Source organism: Ctenopharyngodon idella, chromosome 22, assembly GCF_019924925.1.
Source record: "Ctenopharyngodon idella isolate HZGC_01 chromosome 22, HZGC01, whole genome shotgun sequence".
NCBI lineage: Eukaryota > Metazoa > Chordata > Actinopteri > Cypriniformes > Xenocyprididae > Ctenopharyngodon > Ctenopharyngodon idella.
Window position 1 is genome coordinate 18,425,725 of NC_067241.1, and position 15,736 is coordinate 18,441,460.

The 15,736-nt window shown below is 38.6% G+C and overlaps 2 protein-coding genes and 1 long non-coding RNA gene across 10 annotated transcripts in view; 2 read left to right on the forward strand and 1 right to left on the reverse strand.

Moving 5' to 3' along the window:
• scn8aa (sodium channel, voltage gated, type VIII, alpha subunit a) overlaps positions 1-1,588 on the reverse strand; it is a 64,495-nt gene extending 62,907 nt beyond the window's left edge. For 2 of the 8 annotated variants that reach the window (XM_051879567.1, XM_051879575.1), the window contains exon 1: positions 1,333-1,586. The gene's annotated coding sequence lies outside the window, so the exon portion shown is untranslated. Of the gene's footprint in view, positions 1-442; positions 918-1,332 lie in introns of those variants that run through there. The other 6 variants (XM_051879573.1, XM_051879568.1, XM_051879574.1 and 3 more) reach the window with 6 other exon arrangements.
• Positions 198-7,491, forward strand: LOC127505327 (acrosin-like). The gene is made up of 5 exons (XM_051880793.1): positions 198-201; positions 3,631-3,811; positions 6,084-6,355; positions 6,717-6,859; positions 6,953-7,491. The coding sequence occupies exons 1-5, from the start codon at positions 198-200 to the stop codon at positions 7,196-7,198; spliced, it is 846 nt and encodes a 281-aa protein (XP_051736753.1). The 3' UTR covers positions 7,199-7,491.
• Positions 7,492-9,544: 2,053 nt separating this feature from the next.
• On the forward strand, positions 9,545-15,455 carry LOC127504683 (uncharacterized). Its single transcript, XR_007927424.1, has 5 exons — positions 9,545-10,188; positions 10,270-10,486; positions 10,570-10,823; positions 10,935-11,074; positions 14,932-15,455. It is a non-coding gene; the product is annotated as an uncharacterized LOC127504683 (long non-coding RNA).
• Positions 15,456-15,736: the final 281 nt, after the last annotated feature.

Sequence of the window (15,736 nt, forward strand, 5' to 3'; positions counted from 1 at the left end):
TATCATGCTGCATACAGTGCATCTTCTGTAAGATAAAGTACATGGAATCATGAAAAATGGTGTAAATGAATCCGTATCAGATGAATGAGGTGGGCCGAAACATCTCGAAATAACTGAAGAAACTATGGGCTGCTCATGATAGCTTTAGAAAATGTCAGATGGGATACGTGATCCAGCTCATTTACAGATGTGAGGGCATGGGTAAATTTAAGGAGCGTTATGAATAAAATTACAAATTCATTTTCATCATTCAGGCTTTCGAGCTTCTATGCGCAACAGAATTCTCTTCTACATCAAAGTGCTTCAAAATGCAAAATACCTGTTAATAAATCGTGCAGGCTACATTCGGACATACATCTATAACAACAATTCCCTCAAACAAACCTCAGTCTTATTTTAAGAACGTGAAGTTGTTATGTGACCGAATGCGCAGTGGTCCTACCTTGATTTCATCAATGTTTGGTCACGAAATCCATGTCTTTAGCAGCACGACGGTTTCACGAACAACATCTTTGAGACTTCCAAAACGTTGTCACGGGGCAAGAAAACAATTTTGCCTGAAAACTAACGTTTATAAACAGCCCGACACGTCCACGAAAGCGGGCCGAAGCCACGGAGGAAAAACGGAAAATACTGCAGTGGGTTTTTTCTCGCTCTCTCTCGTCGTATTTACGCTTTTATTCTCACAGCGCAAGCATGTTTTACTCATATAACCCCGTTTTGGAGAAAAACAGCGATCGCTATTGATAAATGCGATATATCTCGACGACGTTGTGCAAGGATTCTGCTCGCGAGGAACATAAACAAGAAAATGTAGCATACCACACCCGTGCAACCTGCGTCCACCCTACAATCAATAAGCAGCCAAGCATGTATCGCCAGCTGAACGTCTTAATTACAACGAATCATTTAAAATCTGTCCACATGTGCATTTTTGCTCAGCTTGACATTCGATAAATGTTGACCTTTATTCAGATGAGGGTACAAAGCTACAGGCTGCGGATCACGTCATTGATCATGCAAATACAAATAACACACCACATATTGCCTTGGAAGGATGTTTAACTCATATCATGACCTCTTAAAATTGTCATTTGAGAGGGTGAAATGAAAAGGCCTAATCACAACTGGTTAAACTGAACAAAAATGCAGAATTGATAAAACGTCATTACAGTTATAAGGGAATAAAAAGCGAATGTGAATTCTGCGAGGAGCGTCCAGCAGTAAAGCCCCTCAGCGTGCGGCATCTCTGCGACATTCACTGACAGAGCAATGACTTCCATCGCACGGAATAAACACATCGCCAGAGAGAGATTTAAACACAATACTTACTATGATTACGTTAGCGGGTATCCAAAAAATCCTCACTGCACTGCAGATGTCGAATAAATTCGGAAGAAATTGCGGATGTCGCCATATTGTTGCTGCTACCCTCCTTCAGTGTGCACCGTTACCCTGCATAATTGATGACTCCCAGCGAAATGTAAGGGAGTGTCGGCCAATAGGTAGCACCAGCTCCACAATAAGCGGCGTTGATTTTAGTTTTCTTCTGGTGGAATCCCAGTTAGGTCCTTGTTCGAGAATGAGGTGTTTCAGGAATGTTCGGGAATGACGATTTAATAATATGTATAATGTCTGAAGCAAAAGTTACACAACATAAATTGTGTTTGAAAATATTTTTAAAACGTTTTTCACGCTGAATAATACACACAGGTTGGTGGCTTGGTGTATTATCATGAGCTACAAACTTAAATTTATCTAAATGGGTTTGTTTCTAAAGGATGACATTTACTATCATTTTAGTGTCCTTTGCAGTTCTCTGAAAGGTCATAAAATTGGTCATATATACAGTAGCTGTAGGATTCACTGATGCTGTTATCTGCATAAACTACAGATTTGAAATGTGTTGATTTGCATCTTTCCTTCCCGGGTCTTTCATGACATTACAGTATGAACGATGTTACGTCACTTAGAATCTTTTCAGATTACCTAATAATCAATGACAAGGACATCCGGTTGTTCTGTCTGTCTTCTTTCTGTGTCTCTCGTTTGCTTCACATTTAAAATGTTTAAAACGGCTCTACAATTAGTCTTCATTAGTACTTCGCTGCTTTCTGGGATTGCAGGTATTTTTTTCTAATATTATTATTATTTTTATTAATCATTTAATCCCAGAGATGTGAACACAATAGTTTACTGTTGGATATCTAGATAAAACAATGTCTTTTGTTAAATTATTTATACTATCATCAGGCAATTATGGGAAAACAAAACAAATGGTAATAAATGTAATTTTTTTTTATTTTGTTTCATTTAAAGGTGCAATATGTAAGATTGTTGCAGTAAAATATCCAAGAACCACTAGGCCAGTGTTATATATTTTGTTCACTTGAGTACTTACAATATCCCAAATGTTTGCAACTATTTGTAAATCGTGAGAAAATTGCAATTTTAACCAAGGCTCCGGGACGTGTGAGGAGTCGCCTGTCAATTGCGTCATACCCGCGTTACCCTCGGTTTCCGGTTTATTTTGTAGAAACCATGGAAACACCAAAGACGCTTTAATATTTACATGTTTTAATAGGCAAGGGAACAACTGTTTTGATATATTTATAGACAGAAAACTAATTATTGTTATATAGCTCAACACGTTTAGTCTTATTGTTTAAATCTAATTTTCTTGATTTTTTTGCGAATGTTTTACCATGCCTCAGAGAAAAACACTATTTTGTGAAGTAGCTAACATAGCATAATCAGATGCAGCTTTATATTTAGTAACAGTAATACAGCATTTTCTCCATCATACAATATGTTTTAAAATGAATTTCATGCCATTTATCAACACAAGCCATCCAGCATTTAATATGATAATCTAAAATCGATCTATCTTACTGCAGTGTGTAACAGTGTCTCACAGCAGCCGCCGAGCGAACGCACAGAGTAACGTTATAACATCATTTTCAACACTCAAATGTATCTAATATGATAAACAGAGCTGTGTTACCTCATACTCATGACCGGAAAAGCGGAAGCAGCGCCGGCGACTGCGGCATAATAAAAGTCCCGCTGCTCGTGAGGCGTGTGTTGCGCAATCGCTCCAGCGGCCTCGTTCAGCTCCCACAACACTCGGTCCTGCTCTGCTTCATACTACAGTAACGTTAATTATTGCATCCATGAACATGATTTCTGTCCGAGTCCTATCCCGATTCTTTTCCACCGGCTGTGAGGTGAAGACCACATGTCCCAAGATTCTGCGCTCAAACTTGCCGTCATCAAGCTACGCCTTTGTTTTGAATAGGCCTCTAGCGACCTCTAGTGGACAGAAATCTTACATACTGCACCTTTAAGGTAACAATACTTTAAATTCCACAATTTTATGATGCGATTATCATTACTTATTCAAAATAGGATCTTCCCAGTGATGTGTTTACATGCATATTGACATCTTAATACATTATTAGATCTTTTAAATATTACATGCATCAAAAATGCATGTCATAGTTTTAGTCATAAATGTCACTGGTGGATTAAATGGTTTAATATTATTTACAGACAATCTAATCATATGGTTATGTCACATAAAAAGTGATCAGAAGTGTTCAGTGCAACTGACTATAATGTTCTTTTAAGGTTGTGGAAAGCGAACTTTGCAGAATCCGTCAAAGCCATTTCGAATTTCAGGAGGCCATTCTGCAGTAGAAGCTGCGTGGCCATGGCAGGTGAGCATACAGAGGATGTCGAGGCACATCTGTGGTGGGTCCATCATAAGCCATCGGTGGGTAATCACAGCATCCCACTGCTTCAAAAATAGGTGAGCACTTTATGCTTTATGCATTTGTGTGTAGTTTCCACATCTGATTATTTAACTTTCAGCAATGAATGTGGTTTGCTGAAACAAACAGGTGATACATTTTATCTGAGCATACAGATGCACATTTAGTTAATAAGTTGATCTAAAATTATATAGGCCTACTTGCAGTAGTGGTTCATTAATTATATGCATATTTCTTTTTTTAAGATTAGCATTGAATGTAGATTTACTACACCAAACATCTTTATGCATCAAGAAAATGCCTTAAACAATAAAAGCAACTCTTAAAGGGTTAGTTCACCCAAAAATGAAATTTCTGTCATTTATTACTCACCCTCATGTTGTTCCACACCTGTAAGATCTTCGTTCATCTTCAGAACACAAATTAAGATATTTTTGATGAAATCTGAGGGTTTCTGAAGCACACATAGGCAGCAATATCATTGCACCTTTTGAGGTCCAGAAAGGTGGTAAAGCATAGGTAGAGTTTGGGGGGGGGGGGGGACCAGAGCCATTTATAATTTTGTGGGAGCTATTCAATAAAAATAAACGCGAGAGGACTCTCTTCTCATTCTGTTCCCGCTATAGTTGAGGCTTATGCTAAATAGCAGGCTAACTAAACTAAATGGATATTTATTCATAGTTTTTAAAATAAACCCCCAGCTAAAGGAGAGCGGTCTCTAACTCTGACGCTAGCTTCCACTATCAACATCTACGCAACTTCCTCTGCATTAGGTCTAAGATGTGCTTCTGACTCTTTGTATAGCAGTCATTCATTATACACTTTAAATGTAGAAGATATGATACATATAACTATGAAATGTAGATTATATCTTAGATATAAAGCCACCACAGATATTTAGAGGGACAAGTCTCCCAAATAGCCCCTCAATATTTGATTTGATGCTGCTCTGCTGCACCCTATTATGTGCCATCTTTGAAACGCCTCTCGGGCATTCAAGTGCGGCTCCTATCTCTCTGAATGAGGAAACATCAAATTCTCCAAAGCTGTTTGCCAAGCTTTTGATTAAATTTCATATTTGAAATCACCAGTGAAATCTGACAATGACTGTCTCATAAATTTTGTTTCTAAATGCTCAAATCATGACAAAAAACTGTATTTTTCAGGCTGGATCAAGCTAATGTGCATGCGCAGACCTAAATGCACGTCTCTTGTGTCTCATTTCGGAGGCGCGCGTCTGACTGTTTCTATAGGAACCGGAGCTTCTGACAGCCGCTGCAGTGACGAGATGACTTTACCAATCGGTGATTGGCTCTTATTTAGAAGGTGGGACTTATTCCACCATATTGCACTTTCTCCCATTCAAAACAATATGAGTGACGCATCTTGTGTTATTCTATAGTCTTTGACGCAGTTCAGCGCTTCCGTGTTCTACGTCAGAATGCCGACTCATTATTGGCCGGCTCCTGTGTCAGCATCACACACATGCATCTCACGCGACCAATACTGAGCCGGAGTTCGGATATAAACACGGAAGCCTTTACTGTGTTCACTATGCTAACCGCCATTCAGTCTCTGACAGGAAAGTGAAAAAATTGTTGAATAAAGTCATTATTTTTGTTTTGTTTTTGCTCACAAAAAGTATTCTCATCGCTTCATAACATTAAGGTTGAACCACTGCAGTCACATGACTGTTTTAACGATGTCTTTACTACCTTTCTGTACCTTAAAAGGTGCAATGATGTTGCTGCCTATGTGTGCTTCAGAAACAAAATATCTTAATAGACCTTTTTCACAGACTCTGATGATGCATTTTAACGGTCATCAATATCGTTTTTTTATTTTCATTTTAAAAAAAATGTATGTACATTTATAACACTATACTTGTTTTACATTACCTTTGCATCAAATTACAAAAAACTAGTAAACGCTGCTGTGGGTGTGTTTCTAATACAGCGGCTATGGGAGTGACGGTAAAGTGCCGTTATCACTCTTTATTTTTTTCCTCTTTTTGAACGTTGTGTAAACACTATTGTGGAGTTTTTTGCTATTTGCGCAAATGGAAACACAAAAAATATATTTAATGAAGTCTCTTATTCACCGCTATAAAAGTTTACCCAACTATGATGACTTCTGAGAAACTCGGAAATGTGAAAAGGGTCTATTTGTGTTCTGAGGATGAACGAAGGTCTTACGGGTGTGAGACGACATGAGGGTGAGTAATAAATGACAGAAATTTCATTTTTGGGTGAGCTAACCCTTTAATTTTGAAATAATAGTTTTTATTACAGATCTTTTGCATCTTTCTAGTAACAACTATAAACTACTAGTAGTGGCTGGAGTGACGTCTCGATTCAAGCAAGAAAAGGGTGTCCAGTATCGCTCAGTTCAGCAAGTGATCCTGCATGAGAATTTCAGCCGATCATATTATGACAATGATGTGGCACTTTTGCACCTGCATCGCCCTTTGTATTTCACAAATCATGTGCAGCCTTTGTGCATAATTGAAAATGAAATGGATGAGAAACAGCTCCGCTTCGACTCATGTTACATCACTGGATGGGGCAGCTCAGTGTTAGAAGGTTAGTGTTCAAATGTCCAAAACTCAAAATTTAAAAAAATCTCAAAATCATTATTAACAGATGATTATTCAGCAGAATGTGTAATATATTATTTTTGGCATCTTTCTGGCAGTTAAACTTTTAATAATATGAGTTTATATAATCAGTTCTCTCTTTCCTCTTTAAGAAGAAATACATTTTATGACATCTTTTTTATATAAAATTAGTGTTTTTAACATTTATTAAGATTGTTTCTTCTGATTTTATTCTAGTAGAATATTTCACAGAAAGAATGATCTTGATTAGAATTTAGGATTATGCTTATGTCTTGATTAGAAATATAGATTTTTTAAAGGTCTGAAACATTTGATTGTTTTTTAAGGAATGTTAGTTGACACTCTTCAGGAAGCTGAAGTTGAGCTCATTGATACTAGAATCTGCAACCAGAGAAGCTGGCATAATGGCCATGTTAATGACAACATGATCTGTGCAGGATTTGACAAAGGGGGAGTCGACACATGTCAGGTAATGTCATCTCATTACATCATCTCACTGCAGAAAAACTGGTCAGTGATAGACAGCGATTAACAATATCTGCTGGTATACTCTTCAATCAAGGGTGACAGCGGAGGCCCTCTACAGTGTTACAGCCAACACATGGAGAGATTTTACCTTTATGGTGTGACAAGTCACGGAGTGGACTGTGCATTGCCAAAGAAACCAGGCATATATACTCGTGCTAGCCGGTACACAGTCTGGCTGAGAGAAGCTCAAAGAAGATCTGTATCTGCAGCCTCAGTCACAGATCTGCCAGCTTTTAAATTATTCTCAGCCCTGTTTTTCTCTGCCTGGATAGGCCTGTGAGCCATGCCCCATCATCTCTGCTGCGTTCCAGTCATTTCAATAAAGACTCTCTCAAACAAAGGTTTGCCGTTATTTAATTATTGATTTAACAGTACAGTTAAATATTGGGGGAAATGCAGTTATTTGCATTTATTGTCAGTGGCGGCTCGTGGGTTTTAAGCATGGTTTTTAGAGGAGGAGGCACACTAAACTCTAGTGGTTTTGGGGATCCCCTGCCGATTATCATTATTAGACTATTATTAGCTTAAAGGGTTAGTTCACCCAAAAATGAAAATAATGTCATTTATTACTCACCCTCATGTCGTTCCACACCCATAAGACCTTCGTTCATCTTCAGAACACAAATTAAGATATTTTTGATGAAATCCGATGGCTCAGTGAGGCCTCCATAGCCAGCAATGACATTTCCTCTCTCAAGATCCATTAATGTACTAAAAACATATTTAAATCAGTTCATGTGAGTACAGTGGTTCAATATTAATATTATAAAGCCACGAGAATATTTTTGGTGCGTCAAAAAAAACAAATATCGACTTATATAGTGATGGCCGATTTCAAAACACTGCTTCATGAAGCTTCGGAGCGTTATGAATCTTTTGTGTCGAATAAGAGGTTCGGAGCGCCAAAGTCACGTGATTTCAGCAGTTTGGCGGTTTGATACGCGATCCGAATCATGATTCGACACAAAAGATTCATAACGCTCCGAAGCTTCATGAAGGTTTAGGGGGGTGAGTGTAACGGAGGCCAGCTAGTAGTCGCTGTGCGGGTAAACCTCACTCCTCTGATCTCAAGAGATGCTCTAGCGACTGATGCTAGGGGTTGCAGCCTTTAGCCTCCTTGTTAGAGCGTCCGACTCCCACGCCGGAGACCCAGGTTTGAGGTGCGAGTAGGACCTGGGTAGAGGGGTTACACGTAGACTGTTTGAATGATAGCTTGGTAAATTTATTGGCGATCAAATATTCAATATTACTACTCTCTATAATTAAGATACTTGGTACATTATCAGCGCAGTGGTAGCAGTTCAAACTAATATCACGTTATTCACGTAATTTACGTCTCTACGATGATTGGTTCACGACTCACGACTTTGTAGCGTTCCAGGCAAGTCAAGCCAAATACTGCCTGAGTATAAACAAACCAACATGGCGGACTGTACGGGGCTTATGCTCATTAACATTATTTCTATCGCCAAAGGTGCTTACTTCTTGCTTATTTGAGGGAAACGGAGGAGGAAAACGGCGCATAAGGCAAGAGAATCCGTGATACCTTGTATTTTACGTTATTTTACCGTGCACTTGCATAAACACCGCATCCGTAGGGGCTGCCATTGTTGTTTCGCAGGCTATGTGACGTCAGAACCCGTAACTGGGAGTACATCGATCTAGTACGAGTTCACGGGTGGGAAGTCACGGGTCAAACGGGTTCCAGTGCACTTTCACGGGTAGAAGGTTGGAAAAACACGGGTAACGGGTTGCCTGGAACGCGGCATTAGAGCCCTTCTCTGGATGTGCTTCCCCCCCTCCTCTATCCCCTTCGCGGTTGTAATCGGCAGATTCGGCCCGTTCGTGAAAGAACAGCGGTGCTTTCGATTTCAGTAAACATGGTGTTACAGCGGTGAAATTACAAAAAACAAAAACAGAAAAACACACATTCTGAGACATGAAATTAAACGAATAACTGGGAATTTTATTAACATTAAATCATCTCTCTCCCATTTTCTCCTCTTAATTTTTTTTTTTTGGCTGTGCCTCCGGAGGCAGACGAGCCGCCACTGTTTAGTCTGTCAAATGATGAAATATTTGGAGATTTCGATCAATTTAATGCAACTAGTAAAAAAAATAGCAAAACAAATATTAACATATCATTTTAGTAAATATCGTCGTTTAAGCCTCACGAGCCATAACGTTCAGTAATTGTGTCAGATTCATTCATGAACCTACGGATTCACACAATTCAGTAAAAAATAAACTAAAATAATTTGGTTCAAAGAGTCATTCGTTCTCCCCCATAGGGTTGCCCTGTTTGTGATTTACTAAAAAGAACCGACTCATATGAGTCTTTTTTTTTTCAGTAATCGAACTACAATGGTCGAGCTGTAGGATTCACTAAAAAGAACCGATTCATAACTCGTTAGCTTTAGAAACCGGACTAGGCTTCCCAAAAGCATATCGTGAGCCCAAGGTGGTCGTGGAGCAGCGGTTTGTGAAAAATAATGTAGTATTAGGAGGTTCTTCTCAGTAAAAACCTTCTTCGGCTCCTGACAACACTGAACTACTATATCCTTGATAATAAAACGGTGACTTACGTCCAAAGACTATAGAATAACACAAGTCATGTCACTCGTATTGTTTTGAACGGGAGAAAGTGTAACGCGCAATATGGCGGAATAAGTCCCGCCTTCAAAATAAGAGCCAATCGCCGACTTGTAAAGTCATCGCGTCACTGCAGCGGCCGTTAGAAGCACCGGTTTCTATAGAAACAGTCAGACGCACGCCTCAGAAATGAGGCACAAGAGACGCGCATTTAGGTCTGCGCATGCGCATTAGCTTGATCCAGCCTGAAAAATGCATTTTTTTTTGTCATGATTCGAGCGTTTAGAAACTAAATTTATGAGCCGGTTGTTGTTAGATTTAATTGGTGATTTCAAATATGAAATTTAATCGTAAGGTTGGCGAACAGTTTTGGAGAATTTGATGTTTCCCCATTCAAAGAGATAGGAGCCGCATGATGCCCAGGATGCCCGAGAGGCGTTTCAAAGATGGCCGCCGAGTCTTAAAGAGACTTTGATTACGTCACAGAATTCAAATATATTTGACCGTTATCCCAACAGACACATTTCTCGTGTTAAACGTACAGCGTCACGCGAATCTGTCGCTCAGAACTGAACGCCACCGCGATGACCCGTGACATGAAATTTCTCATTTTTCTGGGTGCTGTGGGGTGGGGGGTAATATTTTATTTTTCCGCAGTCTCTAACCCGCCCGCTCCATGTGAGTTCATATTAACTTTATAAATAACTAGCTCAGTACACTACTTATCTTACTATGTTTCTTTGTTTGAACATCTCTCAGATCTAAAGTGCGGCGACAGGCCTGAGAGAGAAATTAAACATCGAAACACTCGGATGATCGGAGGTGAGAACGTCAGCGTGGATGTTTGGCCGTGGCAGGTGTCGGTGCTGTACCGGCCCGATCCATCTGCCCCGTTCACTCAAGTCTGTGGTGGAGCTATTATCGACAAATACTGGATAATGACTGCAGCTTCATGTGCAAATGTGAAGGATCAAAGGTAGTATGTCCACTTTAATCCTTAAACCGCAAGATACATACGCTTTACTTACGCAGATAACGTTGTCGCACTTTCTCCTATAGCAAACTTTTGATCCGAGCGGGAAGCAGTAGACTGGATGTTGATGATGAGTTCACACAGAAGTCAGAAGTCGCCAGAATTATCACACACGAACGATTCAATCCTGTCACTCTGCGGTACAGTATCGCTCTTTATCGAATGAAGACGCCTTTTGTGTTCAGTGAGTTCGTGAGTCCCGTCTGTGTGCCTGATGACGCGGCTGCGGATCACAAATATGAGTCCTGTCACATCACGGGATATAACGCTCAGCCTGGCGGTGAGTGACGCTGCAGATGTGTACAGTAGTGGCGGATTGTGTTCGCTTTATGTTACACATATTTATTATATATCTGTACTTATATATGTCATTATATATTACATTTATCAGGTGATCTTGGCGCACTGCAAGAAGCAAATGTGTACATAATGTCACGGTCACTGTGCAACAAACCAGAGTACTGGAACTTCTCTGTGGCAGCGGACATGCTCTGTGTCGGCGAGTTCGGTGGAGGTGTGGACGGATGTAAGGTATGTTCGAGTACTCTAACTGTGTAAAAGACGAATGAATGCATTTAACAGCGTTGGAGGAAAATAGTTGCAATATATCGGTAAAACATCGATTATCGGCCGATATTTGAGAGATTTTAGAATTTTTTTTTTTTTTTTTAACAAATTGTGCATGCTCATATTCTATATTTTTACATTTACACTACCTTTCAAACGTTTGGTGTCAGTAAGATTTTTTTTTTTTTTTTTTACCAAAAACTCATTAAATTCACCAAAAGTGACAGAACTTTTGTAACATTAAATGTCTTTACCATTTCAAATAAATGCTGTTCTATTAATCAAGGATCCTGTAAAAAAAAAATTATCACAGTTTCTACAAAAAAAAAAAAAAAAAAAAATGTAAGCATCACAACTTTGCAATAATAATAAGAAATGTTTTTTGAGTATCAAATCATCATATCAGAATGATTTCTGAAGGATCATGTGACACTGAAGACTGGAGTAATGATGCTGGAAATTCAGCTTTAACATCACAAGAATATATTTTTAAAATATATTAAAATAGAAAATGATTTTAAAGTTGCAATAATATTTTGCAATATTACTGAATTTTCAATCAAATGAGGCTTCTGTCAAAAACATTAAAAAATCTTACAGACCCTAAACCTCTGAACAGTAGCGTATATTACCTCTGTCTATCATGAAACACTCATTTAAAGTTAATCTTTAAAAGCACTGTAATTTATTAACATTGTTAATTCAAGTGTAATATTTACCAAATTTCAAGATTTGAATCAAATAGTAAATCAAAATATCAATTTTTCATAACTTTGATGCCTAAATTCACTTGTAGCATGTAAAATGATGATTTTAGTAAATTTTTTAGAATTTATTTAGAAAAAAATAGTTTAATTTTCAGGGTTCCTACACAGGATAAGTATGGAAAAATGAGGGGAAATGTGTTTCTATTGCTCCTATTCAGTTTTCTAAAACTGGAGGGGGGGGGGGGGGGGGGGGGGCCTGCAATCACACACAGTTTCTGCCAATCTCATGTTAATCTAGAGTAACAATGCATCCTTCATATCTCCGAAAAGTCTTTAGTTTTGTCATATTTATAAAAGATAGATACGCTAAACCGAGTCTTTCCGAAAAAAGCTGAGATCCTGGAGGCGTGTCTACCATCAGTGCTGTGGGCGGAGCTAAAGAGTCACGAGCGCAGGCTAGCTGTGACATCATTATAAATAAAAGGGAACAAAAGCGTTCGTGTTGTTTACATTATATCCACTTGCGTGCCGATTTCCAACAAAACACAGACATCTGATGCAGCTTTACTCACCTCCCGCGACCTGCAAATCCAGCTCCAAACTGGGACTTGTTTACAAAGTATTCATCACTGAATTCCAGGAACAAACAAACATACGAGCACAACTCCGTTGCTGCCCCAGAAAAACAAACTTCATCCTCTGTTCCCTTAACGCTGGGTTCTTTGGGAAGCTGAAAAAGTTCATCTTTCCCTCACAACCAAAAACACACTCCTTCGGTGACAGGAGCTGCGTCTCATTTCAGAGGCTGCGTCCTCCGGAGGTCACATTTGAAGGCTGAATACTTCATCAAGGATATCATATTTAAGAAAAGTAACCGTAATAAAATTGACTGATATTCATTGTGAGGTGTAAAATACTGTCATTTCTTTCTTATGTTGCAATCTAACGCTTATTTTTCTTAAATGAGACTGCCTCGATGATGTATGCAGCCTTCGAAGGGTGCAGCCCTTGAATTAGGACACAGACATTGTTGAATGGCTGCCATATCCCGAACGAAGCGCGTTGATGGGTGTGATCTTGCTCTTGTTCTGGGTGATGTGTGTGTGCTCGCTTATCAGGGAGAAGAGCCTATACAAGGAATTCCGCTCTCTTTTGACATCATACAGGACACACTCGAAAAAAACTCTCCGAATCCCGTACTGAAACCGGAAGCAGTGGATTTGGCACAGAAATACTCTGTCATTCGTCCAACTCGTGTTTTGAAACTTTGGCCATGTTTAGCATGAGAATGACACTCTTTAACAGTGTAAATAAGTCAGAATGCATGAAATAGCATTACATCCCCCTTTAAGAACTTCTAAAAATAAATTTATCACACAAGCAGAGAGTTTTCATGGCAGAAGTTTGGTGATCATTTAGTGACTGTCAAACACGAGCGAATGAATCAAGATGCACATTTTCATTATGCGGAACTGTGTCTTTATCATAAGCGAGTCTCTTTTGAACTTCACTGAAACGCCACTCAAACCAGCAACAGATACATGAGCATTCGGTCATCTAAATCAGACTGTGTGCTTTTCTGTTTGGTGATCGTGCAACATCAAACCACATTTACAGTATCATACTGATGTGTCAGAGGTGAGTATATTCAGGTCATAAAGTGTTTTATGTTTCTTCTCATATAAGCGCATGATACCACTTTAAGAAAACAAATTAAAAAAGCTGAAAAGATTTTTTCTACAGATGGCTGTACTATACCAAATATTAGGGGTGTGACGATACACAATATTGGGTTCACGAGAACGAGAACGAGACGTCATTTGATTTTCTTTCTTTCAGCCAGATCGCACTATTGTGTTATTCATGTGTTATTCAGTTATTATTAGACGGCACAAATAATTATGTATTTGTATTATTTTATATAGAAATAAATGGTGTATAATTTATTGTTTAGAATATATAAGACTGTTCCTGTTTCCCTTTTTGTCATTATTTTAATCCCTCGTCATAGCAACACCATTCGAGATATAAGTATCCGTTCGCAGTTTAGCATCTTCGTATATTGGCTTCATATTGAGAAAGTTTGGTGTGAATCATATGAAGCCCCTAGGAGGAGGAGTTACAAATTCAGAGCCTAATTTTTCACACACACAAAAAAAAAAAATCCACATCCAAACCAAAATAGCCAACTTCCTGTTAGGGTTAGGGTTTGTCAAAAGGTGGCGCTACAGAGTTTCCCCTCCATGCCCGTTTTTTAGCTTTTGCCAAAGTCTGTGTGTGTGTTGTTTCATGCATGCTAAGAGCCTCAAAAACACCCAAAATAAATATTAAAGTTTGATGTGTTGCCATGGCAACAATATTTAAGATATCAATAATTCTTTCAGTTTTACATCTGCCATGTCTTGACATTATTCTGACGAAGCTTGAAGCGAATCAGGTAAAAATAAGAGGGCGATTTCGAAGCATTTTACAAGTGACACACTTCCTGCTGCCAGCTGATGGCGCTATGACTTGCACAATGTGATGCACAACAGTCACATCCATGTGATCGTCCTCCTACAATGAACATACAAAATCAATGTATGCAGAAGTTATAACACTCTTTTTTCGCCATGAATGTGTTGCCTTGCCACAGCCAAACCGTTGAGATATCAAAAATCTGTTTGCAGTTTAGCATCCTCCGTGTCTTGGCATCATGTGGAGTGTTGACCAAGTTTGTGGCGCCTAGGAGGAGTATTGAAAAGTTCAGCGTGTGCGTTTTTCACAAAACCCTGAATTAGCTGACTTCCTTTTGGGTTTGGGTAAGATTGTCAGCGAGAAACTCGTTCGGCTCGATGAGATGGATATGTGTTCTGAGTTTCATACATGAAAGTATGTATGATATGGACCAAGTTTTCGACTGCACTTAAGGGGGCACCCCTAGGGCTCGGGGCCTAATAATGTTGTGTGAACCATGTTAAATATGGTCCGACAAATCTACATAGAGGTTTGGAAATTGAGTCTGGAAAAGCATGAAATTTTGAAATGGAAAATGTGTAGGAACCCTGAATTTTGGAGCCAGTTATTATGTGACCTTTTATGATATATCATGTATGTTTATATTATAACATGCAGACAAATCTGGGTGGACCGCTGAACTGCTATATCAAAATTGAGCATCACTACTATTTGATTGGAATTCGAGTGAAGGCCACTTCCTGTGGAGAACCTAACCGACCAAATATTTATTTGAAAGTCTACGGCCTCTATTATTGGATTGAGCGTGAAATGAATATAAGCTTCCACTGAAATCAAGTTGGATTTCTCATACTATTCTGGGTACATACAGCCACATTATTGAGTTAGATAGCGTATTTATGTTCATCTGATTTCAAGTTCAGAGTGTCATTCATTAAATGTTCATTTGTTATTATACACTTATAAATGTATTGTTCTGAATTTCACTTATTGATGTTATTTCTCCTGTGTGCATATTTTATATGTTGCTAATGCATAATATTTTATATATAAGCTTAAGTATGTAAGTTTACTTAAAAAAGCAGTAGTGTTTGTGTCATGATTGTATCAACATCAGAACTACCATAATGAGTAAGAATCAGAGGATATAGTGACCTCTGGTGGACAAATCTGAATTTAGCCTGCAGCTTGCAGTAGGTTGTCACCTGATTAATGTATTTGACGATTCCTGATAAGCTGTAATATATTGTTTTTCAGTTGTCATAAATAATAGTGGATTATTCCTAAAAAAAAAGTATGCGTGGATTATTTGAGGCCATTGATATCATTTATGTCAATGCATTTATACCTACAGTAAGCTTGTTTGAATGACGAGCATAATGTCGTTTAAATCAAGCTTACTGTAGGTATAAAACGCAGAACCTAAAAAAACAGCTCAAATAAATTTAAATCAAAATTTGCA

Excerpts from the sequence above, each read along its gene's own strand:
- LOC127505327 (XM_051880793.1), top strand. Across the intron at positions 3,812-6,083 it reads TCCCACTGCTTCAAAAATAG|TAACAACTATAAACTACTAG; the intron begins GTGAGCACTTTA and ends GCATCTTTCTAG. Across the intron at positions 6,860-6,952 it reads GGGGAGTCGACACATGTCAG|GGTGACAGCGGAGGCCCTCT; the intron begins GTAATGTCATCT and ends TCTTCAATCAAG.